The 20,164-nt window shown below is 41.0% G+C and overlaps 2 protein-coding genes across 3 annotated transcripts; both read left to right on the top strand.

Annotated features, from left to right (window-relative positions):
* The first annotated feature begins 271 nt into the window (after positions 1-271).
* rbm4.1 (RNA binding motif protein 4.1) lies at positions 272-4,881 on the top strand. Of its 2 annotated transcripts, none has more exons than XM_026937265.3 (3): positions 272-1,120; positions 1,737-2,176; positions 2,710-4,881. In XM_026937265.3, the coding sequence occupies exons 2-3, from the start codon at positions 1,765-1,767 to the stop codon at positions 3,567-3,569; spliced, it is 1,272 nt and encodes a 423-aa protein (XP_026793066.1). In that variant the 5' UTR covers positions 272-1,120; positions 1,737-1,764; the 3' UTR covers positions 3,570-4,881. The 2 variants fall into 2 exon arrangements, with proteins under 2 accessions (XP_026793066.1, XP_026793065.1); XM_026937264.3 differs by lacking the exon at positions 272-1,120 and adding an exon at positions 1,142-1,331.
* A 3,273-nt stretch (positions 4,882-8,154) lies between these two features.
* sf1 (splicing factor 1) lies at positions 8,155-19,894 on the top strand. The gene is made up of 12 exons (XM_026936372.3): positions 8,155-8,547; positions 9,886-10,014; positions 12,030-12,105; positions 15,072-15,224; positions 15,343-15,432; positions 15,637-15,820; positions 15,929-16,044; positions 17,059-17,166; positions 17,287-17,476; positions 17,706-17,928; positions 18,138-18,302; positions 18,414-19,894. Exons 1-12 carry the CDS (start codon positions 8,316-8,318, stop codon positions 18,734-18,736), a joined length of 1,989 nt encoding a protein of 662 aa, XP_026792173.1. The 5' UTR covers positions 8,155-8,315; the 3' UTR covers positions 18,737-19,894.
* Positions 19,895-20,164: the final 270 nt, after the last annotated feature.

The raw sequence follows: 20,164 nt of genomic DNA, 5'->3' as shown, positions 1-20,164 counted from the left end.
CAATAATAAGTGTCCATAATTGCTCAGTGCAATGATTAAAAATATACTCATATTTTCACTCGGCTGTGGAAAAAAAAGACCTCTTATGATGTACAGTATTAATCACTATACATGTATAGTCCTATACATATGTTCTATACCAGTGGTTCTCAGAGTGGGGTCTGGGAAAAATACACCCTACCATTATCAAAGCTATTATATTTTTATAGAAGTTCCTATAGATCTTTATATGTACAGCATGTAATGCATGCATTTGGCAGACACTCTTATCCAGACTATAGAAGTGTGCTCTGCAAAAGTGCTCATAATCATAAATATCCTCATGCTAGTACAAATAGGCCATGGTCTGAGAAAACCTATCAAGCTAACGCCTTGTTAGAGAGAAGTAAGAAGTATTTCACTGCTCAGTTGAAATGGTCAATTTAATCCCAAACCACAAGTAGGCCTGTTGGTGGAAATTTCAGGAATTAGAAAAAAGCTCCAAGGCTCCACACTCCACATCAGTACGCTCTCTGGCCAAAAGTTTGTGGGCATTAGTGAGCTCAGGCACTGATGTTGGGTGAGGAGGTTTGGGGTGCAGTCAGCGTTCCAGTTCATCCCGAAGGTGTTGAGTGGGGTTGAGGTCAGGGCTCTGTGCGCGACACTCGGGTTCTTCCACACCACCCGTGACAAACCATGTCTTCATGGAGGGAAACTGCAATGCTACAGCATACAGAGACATCCTACACAGTTGTGTGCTTGCAGCTTTGTGGGAAGAACCACACATAGGTGTGATAATCAGCTGTCCACAAACCATTGGCTGTATAGTGTAGCTAAAATGTACACATTAACAAACAGTGAGCCTGTGTATCTGGATAGTTGGATTATGCTCATAAAGGGTCAGTGAAGTGTCTTTTACAGTTAAAGGGGTCCCTGGGTGAAAAAGTTTGTGAACCCCTGCTTTATACTGCAGTGTGTTCATCCTTTTATTTGGTTTACAGTTATTATAATTCTTGCCTGTAGTAATGAAGGTGCTCTCGGTGTGTGAAATGAGAGTGGGCGGTGTATGTGTGTGTGTGAGTGTGTGTGTGTCCTCGCCATTTCAACCCAGACCGGCGAGTTCTCAGAAACTACTGCAAAGGTATGGTGCTAAATCAGTATATATCACTTATAGAGTGCAGCTCGTGACAGGACCCAGGTGCTGATCACGTGGTTATTGATGAGAAAGCAGTGATTTCGGGGTTCGTTAGCACTGATGTCGAATCAGCGATATTAGCCTCGTTAGCTAGTTCATTCGAGAGCCTCTGCTCGTTGTATTGCTACCTAGTGAGCTGTTGCCTGATGTCTTTGAGGTAAGTTGAAGCAGATAATCAGATTGCTAGATTATTAGTTGTATTTCCATGGCTTCGACTTCGCAGTATTGTGATAGTTTAATGAATCTGGTACTGCAGTAAGCTAGCTCTGGTCTCTGCCTTCACGCTGCTCTATTGTTCTCTAACAAAAAGCCCAGCCGCTAGATGCAGCTTATTTCCCACTCATTTCTGTGCTACTTCTGTGTCTAATAATGTGTTACTCCATGATAAAGACTTCTGGTGTTGATGATGAACATCTGGGCTGGGGTGGGGGTTGGGTTCTTATTAAAATTAGGATTTAAACTCTTCCAAGCACCTTTTTATGATCCTTAGAGTGTATTGGAAATATTTACTACCCAGTGTTGGTGTCATTTTACTTCACTTTGTGCTTGCTTTACCATACAGGCCCCAGCTGTGACCTCCACACACCAGAATGGTCAAGATCTTTGTAGGGAACCTTTCCCCAAACACAACTACAGACGAGCTTCGGTCCTTGTTCTCCCAGTATGGTAAAATATCCGAATGTGACATCGTGAAGAACTTCGGCTTCGTCCACATGGAAAACAAAGCTGAGGCCGAGGAAGCCATTCGCAGCCTTCACCATTATATGCTCAACGGTCTGGCCATGAACGTGGAGATGAGCCGAGGGAAACCCAAAGCCTCCACCAAGCTCCATGTAGGCAATATCAGTAGTAGTTGTACCAATCAGGAGCTGCGGGCCAAGTTTGAGGAGTTTGGCCCTGTGGTTGAGTGCGACATAGTAAAGGATTATGCCTTCGTCCACATGGAGCGAGTGGAGGATGCGATGGAGGCCATCCGAGGCCTAGACAACACGGCATTTCAAGGTGAACCAGCATATACAGCTAGATTGCCCGCCTGTCCATGGCGGGCTTTCATGATCCAAAATTTTAAGCATTTTAAATAGTCAATTTAACATTTTGTACCATTTATAGTGTCAAGCAGGTGGGTAAGTACATACACAATATCAGAGGCCATATTATGATTATTATTATTATTGAAATCTGAGTAAATCCCTATTTCAGTGGAGTATTGCCCTTAAGACCAAAGACACTGACCCCTTTTTCATCTCATTCAAAAGTTACCTGTAAAAGAAATGTTTCATGCATAGTTGCATGCTTCCCAAAACCTTGAGGTATTTCATTGGTGTGTGTGCTCGAGCATTTTTAGCCATCTTTGATTAAATTATTTTTAAAAGTCCTTCAGACATTGCATGGCCACATTACATGCTGTTGATTCAGTAAAGTTAAGATCTTAAGCCATTCCTAAATTATGCATACAACCCATATTCTCAGTTTGTTTGGCTAGGATTTACTAAGAAGCATCGTGGAAATTGTCATCCGTCTTTCTTTTCCCTAAGGCAAACTGATGAGCGTGAAGCTTTCGACTAGCCGCCTGCGTACAGCACCGGGAATGGGAGAGAGAACGGGTTGTTATCGGTGCGGGCAGGAAGGCCACTGGTCCAAAGAGTGCCCACTGGACCAGAACGGCTCCTACCGCGAGGGCCAGGGCTCAGAGGGATATGGCGCTCCCCGGTTCGGTGCGAATGGCGGTGGTGGTCGCGGTTTCCAACAGGGCTTCAATGGCGAACCGAGCTTTGGCAGCAACTATGGGCCTGTGCAAGGCTTCTCCCGTGGTGCTGGTTATGGGGGTCCTGGGTATGGCAGGGGCATGGGCATGGGCACGAGCACAAGCACGGGCACGGGCTATAACGGTGCGATGAGTTTCGGTGTTGCGGCGGGATACGGCATGGGCGCGACGTACGGCAGTGAGGCGGCATACAGCAGCGGTGTCGGCTACGGCAGCGCGGTGCCCGGGTTCCCTGCGCGGCGAGCGTCCTATGATGAACGGGATCCGTACGGGGTGGTGGACTACTACGAAAAGTATCGTGCGCGTCCCTATGGAGGCAGTTATTTTGATGACAGACAAGCTGTCCCGCTTCCCGGCCCTCCTCCTCCCCCTGCGTCCTCAGCCATAAGCACAGAGCGCATGCCCTCGTCTAGCCTTGACCTCTATGAGCGAAACCCCCTCGCTCCTCCTCAGGCTCCGGGTTCTTCGTACTACGGCCGTGATAGGAGCCCTATTCGAAGGCTTCCTCTCGAGGTGGAAGGATACGCGTATGATCGTGCGCATGTCGCCCCCATCTCTTCGCTTCCTCGGAGCTCGGCGTTCGACATGCCGCGGGATCCTTACACCGACCGGGCACGCTACGCGTATTAAGCTAACATCTGTGCGCGATTCATACGTGTGCACAACACAGACTATACAGTACATTGGATGTTGAAAAAGCTCGTGATGTTTCTGGACGCGTGTGTAGCATTCTGTATTGAGTAGTAGTCATGCTATCATGTGAAATGTCCTGTGGTCGATTTTTGTTATTGTTTAAGCTTACTCACACGGTGCAGTCATATTCCTAGCAGGAAAATCCTTGAGTGCCCTAATGATTAACTGGTTGTGTTGTGATGACTCTTGTTTTTTTTGCAGGTATTCTTCAATCATGCCTCCACTGACACAGTCACTCAGTCATCACTTTTAACCTTACAGTGAATACTATGGTGCTTGAGTGTGGTGGAGCAGATTAGGTGCTTTATTCTAGTAGTTGTATGTTATGTTCAGTATTACTTGTAGGTGTTATCAGAGTAGCATTTTGCTAACATTTTCAGCCTGGTTTTAGTTGGCTTTTTTTGTTTTTGTTTATCTCCCAAGGAGATAACACAACGCCTAAATTCATACGGAATCCTGCTTGAGTAGACGGGACGATTACACATTTGGAATTCTGTAAACTTTTACCTGTACTGTTAGGAATGTAGGAATACTAATTAAGGAATAATCTCTATAATCCTCAACTGGGTGGGTTTTTTAAATCTTGTTTTGATGTTACATGGTTTTTAATGTAGATACTGACTAATCTACTTAAAAATATTGTAATCTTAAATCAGAATTGGAGCAAATCGATATGTAGTGTATAGAATAAATCAGCTGAAACCAGGTTTATAGCAGTTTTAGACCTGTAGATTTTGAACCGAACCAGTAAATATCAGCCTTGATCTGAAACGTCAGATCGAAGAGCGGAGAAGTCAGATCAATTTCTTTGTGATTTTCTTTCTGTGTTGAAACTGATTATGCTATTATTTCTGCTCTTGATGCAGTGATCTTTTTAATACTGTTGGTTTTGTTATCTCTGTGAGGAAACGATCAGTTCACCTCTGTGCTTCAAAATCTTTCAGCATGAACAGTCATCATGAAGGCCAGACTCTACGGTAGTTCACACAAATGTAGACTTCTGTTTGACTACAGTAAATTTATAGACCCCTTGGTAAATGTATAGATCCGCACTATATAAAATTAGACCACTACAAAGAGTGCTGTGATGTTTTTAATTAAATGAGCCAACTTCTTCTGTAATAAAATGATCCCACTGGAAAGGTCATAGGCAGCAGCAGCACTAGTAGTAGCAGCAGTTGCACTGACAGTAGGACTTATCCTTGTAAGTTGTATTGCAATTTATTCCTTAATAAAGGCACTGTATGCAGATCTGTGTCCTTGTATTCTTTATATGCTTGTATTTATAAAAACTTTATTTTTTATTTTATTCAACACTGCAACTGAATAAAAAGACTAATGTCGAACTTGATGGGTTCAAAGTGAAATTGTGACAAAACAGACTAAACTGATTTAAGTACCTAATATAATTCAATGGAGGTTGCACATCAGGACAAACAATGAACGTTTCAATGTTCTTTATTTGTCACATACATTACATACATGTGATGTATTAATGTGTTCCAATAATGTTTTATTCCTTACTCAGCTAAAATGTAATGACAACCCCTTGTTGTAACACTGTCAGGTATAAAACACGACTGAGTGTGCTGTTGTAGAAGAAATAATCAGTGATGTGGGTGGAGTTACTGTTAACACCCCAAAGTTTATTATTTTCCAATAACAGCAGGTCGCAAGTGGTTTTATTCCTCCACTACAACAGAATTTTGCCAATTATTACTTTATTACTTAATTAATGATGTCGCACTTTTTATTCTTAATGTTGTGGAACGTCCACAGCTATAAACAGTCATTCCCTCGCCATCTCTTTTTAGCTCTCTCTTGAAGTCAGTAAGACAAAAAAGTTCAGCTTTTCAGGTTGCTGAGGAACCGCAGAGCTCTCTGTCCTGCAGACTTTGCCATGTAATAAAAGTTATGGTTTTAACTCCAACTGTTACAAAGTAATATCACTGGAGACTCCTTTTAAAAATGTTAAAGAAATGTCTTCACGATATATGATTACACTTTTTTTTTTAAATCTGTTTATATGGAGCATCTGCTATACAAGTTCCTGTGTAAACGTATTAGAAATGATAGATGTACACTTTACCTGACCATTGAACCCATGTTTGCTTGTTGGACATCCCACTCCCATTGGACATTCCAGATTTAGACCCTCCTTTGCTGTTACAATAACCTCCACTCTTCTGGGAAGGCTTTTCACTAGATTTTGGAGTGTGGCTGTGGGGATTTGCTCATTCAGCTACAAGAGCATGAGTGAGGTCAGGCACTGAGGAGTTGGGTGAGGAGGCCTGGTGCAGTCGGTATTGCAATTCATCCCAATGGGGTTGAGGTCAGGGCTCTGTGCAGGACACTCACATTCGTCCACTCCAACCTTGGCACAGGGGCATTGTCATGCTGGAACAGATTTGCACCTCTTAGTTCCAGTGAAGGGAAATCGTAATGTTACAGCATACAAAGACATTCTAGACAACTGTGTGCTTCCAACTTTGTGGCAACAGTTTGAGGAAGTCAGATCATTTGCTTTTCAATACTTTGACAAGTTTTGTTTTTTTTTTGCTGAAATCGTTTCATGAAACCTTACTCTGAATTGTAAAACAGCATGGCTACAAATGTGCATTGACAAATACAGTAAGCATGCCTACATAAATCTTACTGCGCTACTGAGTCTGTTCTTCTTTGAGAAGGTTAATTTACATTTATCTTGATGACAGATCTTTTCACCAAGCAGCAGTGCAGCGGATCCTCCCTGTCACACTGCCTCATTCACACAGCTGAGACTCAAACACACGCCTCACTGCTCACACTCATGAACAGCTCAGATGTTTCAATTTTGATTAAATTACACGGCAATTTACAAAACAAGGAGAAAAAGAAATGACTTATACATGCGAATCATCTATTAATTTTCACCTAAAAGTGCCAACTCAATGATCAACAATGATCACAAAAGACACATCACTAGTAGTGACATTGTTGTGTGTATCTGCGATGGTATAAGTGTATCAGATGAAGCAGCGTTCATGTAAGTGTACCTAACAATCTAGCAACTGAGTGTATATACACTATACATCCACATACACCCTGTGCTGACTCGTGCTTCTACACACTTACCATGACACACAAGCACAGATTCCTGTTTGAAAGCATGATAATAACACCCACATATATTAAATTCAACCATTAGTCGTTAATCTTCAGTAATCATTTTATCCTGGTCAGGATCACAGTGGATCCGGAGCCTGTCCCAGGAACACTGGGCGCATGCTGGGAATACATGCTGGATAGGAACCAGTCCATGGCTGTGCATCATGCACACACACAATCACACCTACAGACAATTTAGTGTAGCCAGTCCACTACCTGCATGTTTTTGGGAGGTGGGAGGAAACTCAGGGAGATGTGGACATGGAGAGAACATGGGAAACTGTACAGTCAGTAACCTGAGCTCAGGATCAAACCATGGATGCTGTTCGATGATGAAAGCCAGATGTGAACAAATATTTTGTGCTGATAGTCAAATAACGATGAGGATATTCAGATGCTCATAGGACCATCCGTGTGACTTTTTTAGACCCTTTTAGTCACTTTATTTCTGTTTCCTTCATTATTGCTCACCTTTCATGAATACTCACTTATCACAGCTTCATTTTGTCTGCGTTCTTGATAGAAAGTATAGTATTCTGTAAATGCCATGACCAAAGATGACTTCTTTCTGTAAGAAATAAAATATAATCTATTACTTTATCTTCTGATTCCATTTTTATTATATATGCTAAGTGTGTTTATAAACTCATCCTTCTTCATATACCCTTTTTTGTCATTTGATCTGCCGGTGATCATGATGAATTAATGAATGCAAATGCTTAGGCAAATCAGATATGCACATGTCAGAAAGTTGGCACAACCGCACTTCTGACCAGAGGAACACTGATTTTTCAAACCAAGAGAAGTTTCTATGATGCTCAGAGTGCCACTGTAAAACAAGCTGGAACAATTTCTTTATTATAGGAAGATAATAATAATAATAATAATAATGGCTGTGGCATGGAGTCTGGTCCTGATAAAATTATTCCTCCCCACTGGATCCAAATGGTAGATCTTTGCTGACTGTTCTGAGGGGTTTTTATCCATGTGTGTCAGCCATCACTATCTACACCACATGGGCTGGATACTGTTGTGTGTGGTTAATCCCCCTGAAATCGCCCAGTCATTCCACTTGTCCGAAAAATCACCCTAATCCCTACAGACTACAGACGGATGCTCAGCATTCCCTGTGTGTTATAGTTTTCAGATCTGATGCACAGAGTGCCAGCCCTCTTCATCACAACGCACTGTGCAGTGAATAGTGTGTGTTCAGCGTGTGATATTTTTGATCCCTAGTTATTGAGCGTTGATTCATCCAATAGCGGTTAAATTTATAAACATCAGGGCGCACTTTCTATCCAATAATATTTAAATACGTAATGATTGACACCTATTTTGACCAATGAGAAGGCGTCTAGGGCAACGCCGAGCGTTCTTTGTCCACCTCAACGGCGCCATTTTGGTCAACCATATCGTGACACTGGAAGGTTGTATAGTATTCGGTGCGGTTCAGTTTATTTTCGTGAAGGCGTCAGTCTTATGATTTTTTAAGCAGAAGAAAGTCGACGGACTAGAGGAAGATAAATACACCAGGAAATGGCAACGGGAGCAAACGCAACCCCGCTGGGGAAGCTGCACCCGAGTATCGGCGCTAAGCGGGGCTTCGACTCGGGGCCCGGTGCTGGCTTAATGCCTCCGCCGGGGCCTCCGGCCTCTTTCCCGCTCCAAAACTTTCAACAGATGCCGGGTGCCGCTTTCCCAGGATTTCCCGGGGCTGCTGGTTCATTTCCAAACCCACCCATTGCTGGACCGCAGTCTCAAGGCGGAGGTAAAGTATCATCTGCGTGGGATGCTGTTTAATTAACCTTAGCATTAGCTAATGTTGCGAAGGTGCGCGCGTGCATGTGTGGCCTTCACTCCAGAACCTTCTGGGGTTTCAACTCGAAGGAGCGAGACACAAGCACTACTTTGCACTAGTGTTTTTTTGTTCGTTTGTTTGTTTTTAAAAAAAGAATCTATTTAACACCCGGATTCGACTGCTCGATTATACGAATTATTCGACAGGTTATCAAGTGAAAGCCCGGTGTTTGTTCGCTGCAGTGCAGCCCCACGCTGTAGCTCCCTTCCCCCTGATCTAGCACTGACGGCTAGTCCAGCTCTCTTACTAGTCTTTTGGAAACGTTTATAAACGTTTATTTATTCAAGTCTTCGCTTTGTTCAGTTTCTTTTCCCTAAACACACATTTCGTCTATATTTCCGTGCAGCAGTTTCTTTCACCCAGGTTGTCACAGGCACCATGTTTGCTTGCTACACCTACAAGTTCACAGAAATAGTGTGAATTTTCTTTAAACTCTCTGATGGACCAGATTTTTCAGCAAAGACCCACCACTGTTTCCTGAGCCTTGCTGATTGAAGGAAGGATGGTATTGTATACACCGGTCAGAGTCAGGATTTAAAGGGTGTTCTCGCAGAGGCCGCCATCTTGTAATTGCGCAATATGCAAACAGTCATGTATGAGTGGATGTGTTTAGTTTCTGTGGCTATAACGCGTTTTTCTGATCTAAATAATCGACTTTAGGCTGATCATTGCAGCCTAGTTACTACCACTGAATAACATATCTACTTTAAAGTTATTATAACTTTTAGGATCAGATGTACACCATTTTATCGCAGTAGTCAAAGGTTATTAATGTGCAAGGTAGGAAACATCTTTACAGAAACCTCTTGAATTTTGAATAACTGCTGAGTTCAGAATATTCTGTCAGTAACGTCCTGTGGTCAGATACTGATCCTGAAGGACTAGAAGGCTGATTTACACAAATTGTACAACTCTAACTACACACCAGTAAGGCAGGTGTGGGTAACAAAGTGGCCAATAAATGTACACAGCAACACTGCTGTGCCCGATGTGTTCGTACCAGCAACACACACACTTGATGGTGGTCCCTTTGCACTGATGATTGAATTGCATACAGGTTTTATACTACAGAAGCTAATGGGATACTCTCAGTAATTATCTTGTATATCTATGATTTACTTGATAAAATGTATAAGAATTGTTGATAGTGTGTTTCTACCACCAGTCTTTCAGTCCTTTCTCTAATTCTGATTTGTACACATTTGGTATGGTGCCGTTCATTGATACCCCAACATCGATCTCTGACAGATATGAGTATGAAGAAGAGGAAAAGGAGTCGCTGGAGCAGCGAGACCCCCGATCAGAAGACCGTTATCCCAGGAATGCCCACCGTCATCCCTCCCGGCCTTACTCGTGAACAGGAGAGAGCTTATATAGGTAATTATGGGACTTGATTTCTCCCCTGAATGTCTAAGATTGATTAATCGGTCCTGTTGGCGGACACTCTGCAAAATTTATACTCCTCTCTACATCCCAATAGCTCCCTTTTCAGTTAATTTCTTTTCAGTACAAAAAGTTATGTGCCCATTGCTTCATAACAATTTGCACATCATTCAGAGGACGTGGTTGTTGAACTAACTTGTTACATGTTGTTCAGACATTAATGAACATGCATGCCAGAACGCTGCCAGCGTAGTGAGATGCAGTTCAGGTCTACATATTTGCAGTGATGTTCTTTAATGTCTGGGCATATTTGAATACTGGGTCATGTTAAATCGGCCTCAAATTATGGTATAGGGGTGTTTTCAAATCACACAAACTGTGCAGTGTTCTGCACTATGATTGAGTTGTTTGTAATATTGTCAAAGTACCCACAGTCTCTCTGATGTTGCTGCTTGTTGTGAGTTGTCTGGCTGTAGGATATCATTGCTGCTCATGTTAACCATGGAAAATGTTTTAACCAGAATCTGATTGGCTGCAGAACAGGCAAAGCGGGGCTAACATGAATTGCAGTCATCTTCATCACCAGTGTGTGTTTGTGCTGTGTAATACGTTCGATGTCTCCATTTCTGTCAGGTGCTTGCTCTAAGGTAGCATGTGGTTTAGTTGTATTCCAAACCGCATGTGACTAATCTTATACTCTGTCCCTTCACAAATATTTCCTCAACCCATTCCACCTGGATATGTTTAGTGCATGGGTTTTGCAGCGCAAACCTCTCTGGGTGGGTTCAGTCATAATGGCCCAATGATTATTGCAGATTAGCCATGGCCAGTTTGATGATTATTTTATTTTATTTTATTTATTATTTTTTTTACAAACATTGCTGGAAACAAGCTAAAATTCAATATGTGAAACAATAACTATGCAAATGTATTAAGTTGGACATATTTTGTAAGTGTAATGTGTTACACTTCTGGTAAGTCACCACTGAAGTGGGCCTGTCGATAATGGTACGAATTATTGACAAGTATTAAAATATTACAGTCGATCCCTCCCAAAGCCCGCTTGTATCCCAGAATTTGTGTAGATATGTCCACTTTTGTTATTTTTGGCACCCATGTTTCTTGTTGTATGCAAAATGCGTCGTATTTGCTGTATGCAAAACAGAACTTCCCGTAGCTACAGGCCTGTAGGTTAGCACATGCGCTCTCCGTCATCGTCAGTTTCCATTACTGACATCAGCAATGTTGATGCAGCCTGAGACTTTATCCTCAGCCGAACTTTATCCCTGTGCTTTCTTCTTGGTAACCATGCAAATCTGTTGCATTCCTAATAAAACTGGCATGCTATCAGTGAAATTTAAGTGCTGTGCTGCGGCACAGATCACTAAACTTTAGGAATGATTACTTGTCAGTTTTCAGAGAAACTAGACTTGACTCTGGCAGACTTCCTTTTTGTGGCACCACTTGTTCAGAATGACATAAAATTAGTGATGTAAGCAGCGAAAAAGGAAAGTTGTGTGAAACTGGACAGTAAAGCTGGGCGAATAAGAATGGTGGCATTCAGTGGAAGCCTGCCTCAGTGAACTTTTTCTCCTGAAATGTTTTGTGAAATAATTGTGAAATTAAATTGAAACCCTTCCCAGATATGTAAATTTTAACGGTCTATTTTTTTTTCTTCAGTTGTATGTAACGTGTATATACTGCTTCTGCTGCTTGTCTCAGAAAAGTTGCTTTCATTACAGGCTCCCTAGGAGCATAGGAGTTATGATTCCTAGTACCAATCTGTATGTCTGCTCTTTCCAGATATTAGGAAGGGTTTCAGAATGTTTTATAGCACTGAAAGTCTTGATCATGTATCATGTTAATCATACTGTTTCTTTTTGCAACTTGTAATCTGACTGTGCCTCTGAGAAATGAAATGCTCTCTTTATGTTTGGGTGTTTTTTCTGCTAACCACATTCTTCTCCATCCTTGTTTTTTGTTTTCTTTCCTAACCTGATTTCTTCCAGTCCAACTGCAGATCGAAGACCTGACACGTAAACTGCGTACAGGAGACCTGGGAATCCCTGTTAATCCTGAGGACAGGTCGGAATAACCATTTAAACCCAACAACAGTAACACCTTCTTTACCTCTTTTTATGTCATCAATTATGAAGCCAAATCTAAAAGAAAACGGCTCTATGTTTATACACACAGTACATATAAGGAAAGTAATTCAGGCATGTCTTTAGAAATGTAGCCGTGGTAGTGGTTAAGCAAGTTCTAAATTTGGTAATTATCCAGGTATTATGTTAGGGGATGTCATGTCTTTGCTTCTCCTGTTTTTTTATTTTTTTAATTTTATTTTTGTTTTATTTTTGAAAAGTTTACTTGTAGCACTTTAAAAACATTATACCACTCCTTGGCGCTTTTATTATGAATGCAGATGTGGTCACAGTAGTTGGATTTTTCCACTTTTCAGATAACCATTTTATCTGGATAGGCAAAGGCATGATGAACGCTTGGCTCTTAAGGGTAATTCTGCCCAAAAATCATTTTTGTATTTGCCAGTTGTTGACATGCTGAGAAAATGGTATCTGACCAGATAAACACCTTCCAGTATATAGAATATTTTATTTAATTTTTCTAAGCCACCAGATGTGTTTAATGGGTTTAATAAGAAAACAAAGAAGTAATATTTCTCTATACTGGAAAGCACTATCATACTAAAATGTCAGTAAGGCAAATGTGAAAATGCTGGAGATGTTTTGGTGGAATTCACCTTTGAGCTAAGCGATTAATATTAAAGTAAAGGAAGCATTTCACACCTTGGCATCGCAAATGAACTAAATCCTTTCTACAGTCTTTCACTCCTTCACATTAGAACTAGAAACTTGGCTAGCTTTTAATACAGATATCATTAAATCATATCAGATGTCTAGGGTGTTTTATTTTTTTTTTTTTTATTTATATATTTTTTTTATTGTATTTTAAGCCAAACAGTCTCCCCCTGCCCCTTTTTTTTAACTAGTTCAGTTCAAGTGAGTTTAAATGACAATTTATTTTTAAGTTAATATTATAGTCAACACTTCACAGTTTAAAACATTTCTCAGGTTGTGTTTTTAGTGTTAGATATCTGAATATTTTGCATGCTTCCTTTACTTTAAATAATCCAGCGAGAATAACTTTATTCCAGATTTGATTGATATCTATCCAGATATCATTAATAGCAAGAATTTATTTCATTTTCTATAGTATAGTAGATTTCTACATTTCTATAGGGTAGTAGAGTTTGTATTGAATTCCAGTGTGTAACTATAGTCATACTATTTTTAGATGATGTGACAGTTTACTGTATTGCTTTTCATGCACAGAATTTGAGCTTATAATTTATCTTAATGGAGCACTTTAATGTTGGTGGTGGGTGTCTAATATATTGTGCTTCATCAAATGTTTAAAAAAAAATTCACTAACATTTTGGCTGATTCCCACCAGACAAATTGTGTATATATATTTGTAATCTTTGATTTTTGTTGTTTAATTGCCATGTATACATAGTGCAGTTGTATGCATGGAATTATAGAGCTATTTGTTGTAATTGCTCTAAAGAATAGCTGAAAAAGAATTTGGTATCTGAATGTGTGAATAAGAAGAAAATCAGTTGTAGATGCATGTTTTCCCTTTTTAGTCATACGTTTGAACATGTAGCTGAACATTTTAAAATACATATTCATATGTTCTGTATTTCAGTTAAAAGCTCTTTCAAGACAGCCCCTACTAAAATCCATAGTTTAGCTTTACAGCTTTCAAACACTCTCCTCTTCAGTTTTGAATTGCTGACTCTTGTGAAGGTCACTAATGATTTTCCATAAAGGGGATTACACCATGTACAGGAATTTTCACAGTATGCCAGATTTCCGCCCTGGAAGACCTCTCTTGGAGAACACTGTCCTTCCTGGTGTAACCATAACCCTAATGACGATGATGGCTTGCATATAGTTTGCATAAGCCTCTAATTTTAAAGCTGGAATTTTAATGTTGCTCAAGCGAGAGTCTCTCTTTGCTAGCCAGCTATCTTTTCCTACCATAGTCTCTCCAGCATGATCCTAATCCAAAGTTTCCACAGCACGGCCAAAAACAAGGTTTGTCTGAGAAGAACCGCTCACTCCAGGATGTAAGATCACATTCCCACTTCCGCTACGCAAAAAAAAAGAAACAACAAAAAAAAAAAACGAACTTTGAGGGTCTTTCAGGTTGCCGGCGGTGGAGTTTGCAAGCCAAAAGCGAGAGACTTGAACCTTGGGGGTTTTTGTTGATTCACTCTTCTTTTTGCGCTGTCTCTCATGAACCTATTAACGTCGTCTCTCTTTTTTTTTGAGACCTCTCAAAAAGGTTGACTGTCTAATCATAATTCATTTTCTCTAACCCAAATTCCCCTCTCGTAACCTTTTTCAAGCACAGCTTCGTAACGCAGCATAACAGGTTTTCAGCAGCATCCAAGGGTAAGGTAACGATTGGAGCCGAAGCTAGAATGCTCTTCTCAGGAGTGTGAAGTCTGCTACACACATCCAAAGACTTCCTGTGCCAGAGCGCCACCTGCTCCAGTGTGAAGGGGTAGTTCAGTTTCCACAGAGAGACACTGATCCCGAATTGTGTTGGTTGCCCCATTTGTCCCAAGTGGACATTGATTTCATTTTTTTGCCCCTGTTGTAGCTACAGTAGATAAAATTACGACCTGTTTTGGTGTTTGGGTATCCCAGACAGGCTTCATATGCTGGCATCTCAAAAATTTAGAGCATTATTATATTCCTAATCTTCCCCAATGAAAAAAATATCAGTTTTTCCCTTTTCAGTCAAGACTTACAGGTTTACAGTCTTTTCCCCATCACTCTGATCTGCTGTGATATGATTCTGGGACATCCTGTGCATTATTAAAGTGACCTTAAAAAACAACTGATATTAAATTAGGGTTTTGTTAGGTTTAGGGAAGTGATTATTTTGCCATTCCTTTAAATGATTTTTTTTAAATTGTGTGTACATTTTTCTGTCTGTATTCTTGATTTCCCCAACAGGTCTCCTTCTCCTGAGCCAATCTATAACAGCGAGGGGAAGAGGTTGAACACACGTGAGTACCGCACCCGCAAAAAACTGGAAGAGGAGAGACATTCACTCATCACTGAGATGGTTGGGCTGAACCCTGAGTTTAAGCCCCCTGCTGACTATAAGTAAGTGTTTCTGACCTCTCAGTTGGTGGTAAGAATCAAGTTTGACTGCATTAGCTTTTGAGCTATTGTCTCTTGTTAGCCAGTACTAATTACTAATAGTTGTCTATCTTTGTCCCAGGCCTCCAGCCACCAGAGTTAGTGATAAAGTGATGATTCCACAGGACGAGTATCCAGAAATCAACTTTGTTGGACTTCTCATTGGGCCACGGTATGTGCCATCCATACATCACTGGACACTGCTAATGCAGTGACACCCTCGAAGACTAGGATTGACAGTTGAACATTGGTCTAGATGAACATGTTAAATTTCCAAATAACAAGTTTTCTACAATTTATTTAATCAAAACCAAAAGTCTCAAGGTACGTGCAGATTTAACTGACTGTCTTTGTCTTTCTCCTTTGTGGTGCACAGTGGCAACACGCTGAAGAACATTGAGAAAGAGTGCTGTGCTAAGATCATGATCCGTGGGAAGGGTTCTGTTAAGGAGGGAAAAGTGGGCCGTAAAGACGGACAGATGCTTCCAGGAGAAGACGAGCCTCTACACGCCTTGGTCACTGCCAACACCATGGAGAACGTCAAGAAGGCCGTAGAGCAGGTCAGTTATGATTGTATGACAGTGCCTTTCATAGGCCACCATACAGTGATGTTATTTTCAGTTGTTTGTGAAGCTTATGGCTGAATTTGCTTTTTGGGCTCTCTCTAGATCCGTAATATCCTGAAACAGGGTATTGAGACCCCAGAGGATCAGAATGACCTGAGGAAGATGCAGCTGAGGGAGCTGGCCCGACTCAACGGCACTCTGAGAGAGGATGATAACAGGTAACAGCCCTAAAGCTTAATACACACCAACCCTACAAGCACAATATCATAGTCTTGAAAGACATCTCTTTGGATAGAATTATATAAAGTTTCCCAGATGCAATTACATACCTGTTTATCAGCCTGCTTTAAAAATGATTTGACTGTTTTTAACCTCGAAATTCAAATAAACACAGCTCCTTCCTTAAAGGTTTGCTTTTAAAGTTGACCTTCCAAAAACTGTTAGAAAATTTAAAAGCTAGATAAGAGTGGGAGCTTTTTGAATCAACAGGCAACATGAATGAAAACCCTGACTGGTTGCATGTGTGGAGTGTGCAACATCCAATCAGCCAGTTCTCTTCCTGTTTAAAAGAGCCTCATAGCTGTTTTACCTCTAAGCAGATATTTTGACAGCTGATAGAATGTGAAAACTTCAAGTGCTCCTGAAATTGTTCTGACTGTTAAACTGATTATCTTATGATAAGTTTAATTTTTTAAACATTTGAATGTCTTTATTTTGTTAAACTGTTGGTCACTTTATTCTTTTCCACTTTTACTGATTGCATCGCAGTGTTCAGTACAGATTAAAAAAAAAAAAAAACTAAACGATGACATCTACAGGTGGCAACAAGTATCCATTATCTTGTTCCATAAACATTTTGGGTTAGATTTTTTGTTTATTTATTTATTTATTTTAATAGCATTTTGATTTTTTTTTTAAACTTAATTATTTACTATTATATCAATCCTTATTGATGCTTTAAGTATGGGCTGCCAGATTCCTGGTGTTAGGTTAATCACTATGAAAAAATTCACCTCAATTCACAGTGAACCATTCCAAGGCTTTAGATAATAACTATATATTAAGACCTTGATATTATAAACTATTAGGCAACATTTCCATTTTTTCCTAAAGCAATCATTTTCTGTAAAACATGTCTTAGTGGCATATGAACAATCATTTTAATCATTTTTTTAAACCGAAGAATCTGTGTCTACTAGCACATTATCATAACCTTATGTTTCCTTCTTAAGGATTCTGCGCCCTTGGCAAAATTCTGAGCCTCGTAGCATTACCAACACTACCCTGTGCACAAAGTGTGGAGGAGCTGGACATATCGCCTCTGACTGCAAGTTTACAAGGTAACAGGCCAAGCCTGTGCTTGACTTCTCATTGAAGTGTTTATATGTCTGCTGTATTTAAGTAGTTTGTCCAGTTTTGAGAACATTGTGTATTCAACTGAGAAACTCCTCCTGTTGTAGTACATATACCCAGAGGCAAGGTGATCCACCCCAGTCAGCTCAGGATAAGGCGCGTATGGATAAAGAGTATCTTTCTCTAATGGCCGAGCTGGGAGAGGCTCCAGTTCCCGCATCCGGTGGTGGACACAACAACAACAACCCACCCAGTGGCCCCCGAGGAACTGGACCTAACGCCAACCAGCCACCTCCAGTGAGTACAGCTGGGCTGTTCTGCTCCATTTCTCCACCTTTATCTGGGCCAAAGGTGTTGGATAAGTGTGAATCTGAGCTCTAAAGTACAGTAAAGCTTCATGAGCAGGAGTGTGCAGCCCTTATTTTAAATGTTGTATGATTTGGTCATTTCTGTTATGACCTGCAAACACCCCTCTACCTCACTCATCCCATATTCCTCCTTACTCTCCCTCCCATCTCTTGTCTAGAACCGTCCTCCCTGGATGAACTCGGGCCCTTCAGATAACAGGAACTTCCATGGCATGCATGGTGGTCCAGGTGGTCATGGAGGTCCCCACAACTTCCCTCCTCCTATGCCCAACATGGGTGGACCACCCATGCCTCCCAACCCTAACGGCATGCCCCCACCATGGATGCAGCCACCCCCTCCACCCATGGGCCAGGGCCCAGCTCCTCATGGACACCCGATGGGTGAGTTGCAAATCAGTTAAAATTCAAACTCGGTGGATTAATGCAGAAAGCAAATTTGGCACGGGAAAGGAGGGGCAATACATAATGTTGAATTGCGTAATATGTGAAATGCAGTAATCAGATTTCCATTCGCCTGGAGTCTAGAGACACAGGGTCGCATTTATGAAAGTATTGACTCAAACTCTAAAATTCTCTCTTTCACTTTCCAGGTTTGTTGCCACCTCCTATGGGCATGATGCCACCTCCTCCACCTCCACCAAACAACCAACCACCCCCGCCCCCATCCGGGCCTCTGCCACCATGGCAGCAGCAGGCCCCACCCCCTCCACCCACCAGCAGCATGGCAACCAGTGCCCCGCTGCCATGGCAGCAGAGTAAGTGTATACCATAAGCAGTATATTTTAGACTAGATTATATTTCACCCCATCATTCCTAATGCATATTTTCGAGTCTGTTAAATTGTTTTCTGTTTCTCTTTGTTACAGATACCCCTACCACTTCCACCCCAGCTACGGGTAACCTGCCTCCATGGCAGCAACCCCAGCCAGCGGCAAGCTCTGCCGCCCAGCCCCCTCCTCCTATGGGAAACCCCTCCATGGTGCCCCCTCCACCTGGGGTTCAGCCCCCACTGCCCCCTGGTGCCCCTCCTCCTCCCCCTCCACCACCTCCAGGCTCAGCAGGCATGATGTATGCACCCCCTCCACCTCCTCCACCCATGGACCCCAACTTTGTTACCATGATGGGAATCCCAGGAATTCCTCCATTTGGGATGCCACCTGCTCCACCTCCCCCACCACCCCAAAATTAAATGCCCCCACATCAACCACATGATAGAGGCTGGAGGACAACATGACTTGGTTCTACTTGATGTATGTTGTTAATACAGCTGGTGTGGTTGAAATGTGTAAATTTGTTTAACTTAATTTGTTTCTGATTTTAAAATTGTAGTGTTTGCTCAGTTGGTAGATTATTTGTGGGTGTTTTTTTTTTTTTTTTGGATGTGCAGGGAATGGTATGTGTGTTTGCAGGGCCTTCATTTCAGTGGTTGGCCTAAATTTCAGTGCTAAATGACATTCCAGACCACAGTAATTAAACAGTTATAATGTTAATCTATTTTTTTTTTTTTTTTTTCATTCATTACAAAATCAGATGGTTTCCTCTCTAATGAATCGAAAAAAGTTTTCCATCCAAAAGCTTTCTTTTGTAAATTCATATCTTTAAAAAAAAAAAAACAAAAAAAAAAAACAGATTTTGTTGTTGTCTGAATATTTTTGTAATGCTAACTTCAGCTAAATAAAAGTTGAAATGGCCTCACATTTATGTAGTAACAAATACAGGTGGGCAGATTCTTCGCTTATGTTGTGCTTTTGCAGTTCCAGGTTTGGTTGTTTTTATTTTTAGGATTTCTTTTAGAATGCCTCTGTCTCAAGTGTGCATAAAAGACTTGAAGCTACTTCAATCTATTCATGTTATACAGGGCTTTAACTACATGTGTATTCCTGACTGCTTCTGCAAGAATACTGTCCCACTCTTTTGCCCCCACTTTTCTCAGTGTATTGTCTTCTGAAGCTCCACTCAACTCTTCTCAAGTTGAAAATCTATAAAGGATTTTGCCTCAAGAAAAGGAAAGATAAAGATGCAATGAAATGATCTAACAGGTGTACGGGTCTTTTGTAGGAAATTGCACCTTCACAGTTAGTTCCTCCTGCATAACCATGGAAATGAAACTGATTTATTTCTGACTAACCTCATCCATTGGGTTTGTGTGAGGTCATCTGATACAGTTGTCTAAATTTATTTTTGTTCTTCCCCGTAGGCTTTTTTGCTTTGTGTGTGCAACTGTCCAGTCCTGAAGTGCTCAACTATTTTTTATTGTATGTACAGTACAAAATGGACAAAGTGAATATATGTTAAGTTCCTGTACTCTTAAAATAAAGGGGATTATACATTTCTATTAAAAGAACAACATGGTGATCTCCCTTTTTGAAAGTTAAGAAGGTATGATATAAATAATGTTTATAAATATGAGACCAGTGATATGCGTGTCGTTCTGGTAATCTTCAGTTGCCAGCTTTTTGTCATGGATCTTAAAAGGAATGTGCCTCTTATGGTAGTGTTACTATATAAAGCTCTCCTGTAACACGTGGTCAGACACAATTACAGAACTGTTTTTACCTCAGTGCTATTGAATTCTTGAATCTGATGGTCTTGTTTAATTTTCTAAATCAGGTTTATA

This window comes from Pangasianodon hypophthalmus, chromosome 4 (assembly GCF_027358585.1).
Source record: "Pangasianodon hypophthalmus isolate fPanHyp1 chromosome 4, fPanHyp1.pri, whole genome shotgun sequence".
Taxonomy (NCBI): Eukaryota; Metazoa; Chordata; class Actinopteri; order Siluriformes; family Pangasiidae; genus Pangasianodon; species Pangasianodon hypophthalmus.
The sequence above is the reverse complement of the archived record's forward strand: the minus strand, read 5'-3'. Positions and strand labels throughout refer to the sequence as shown.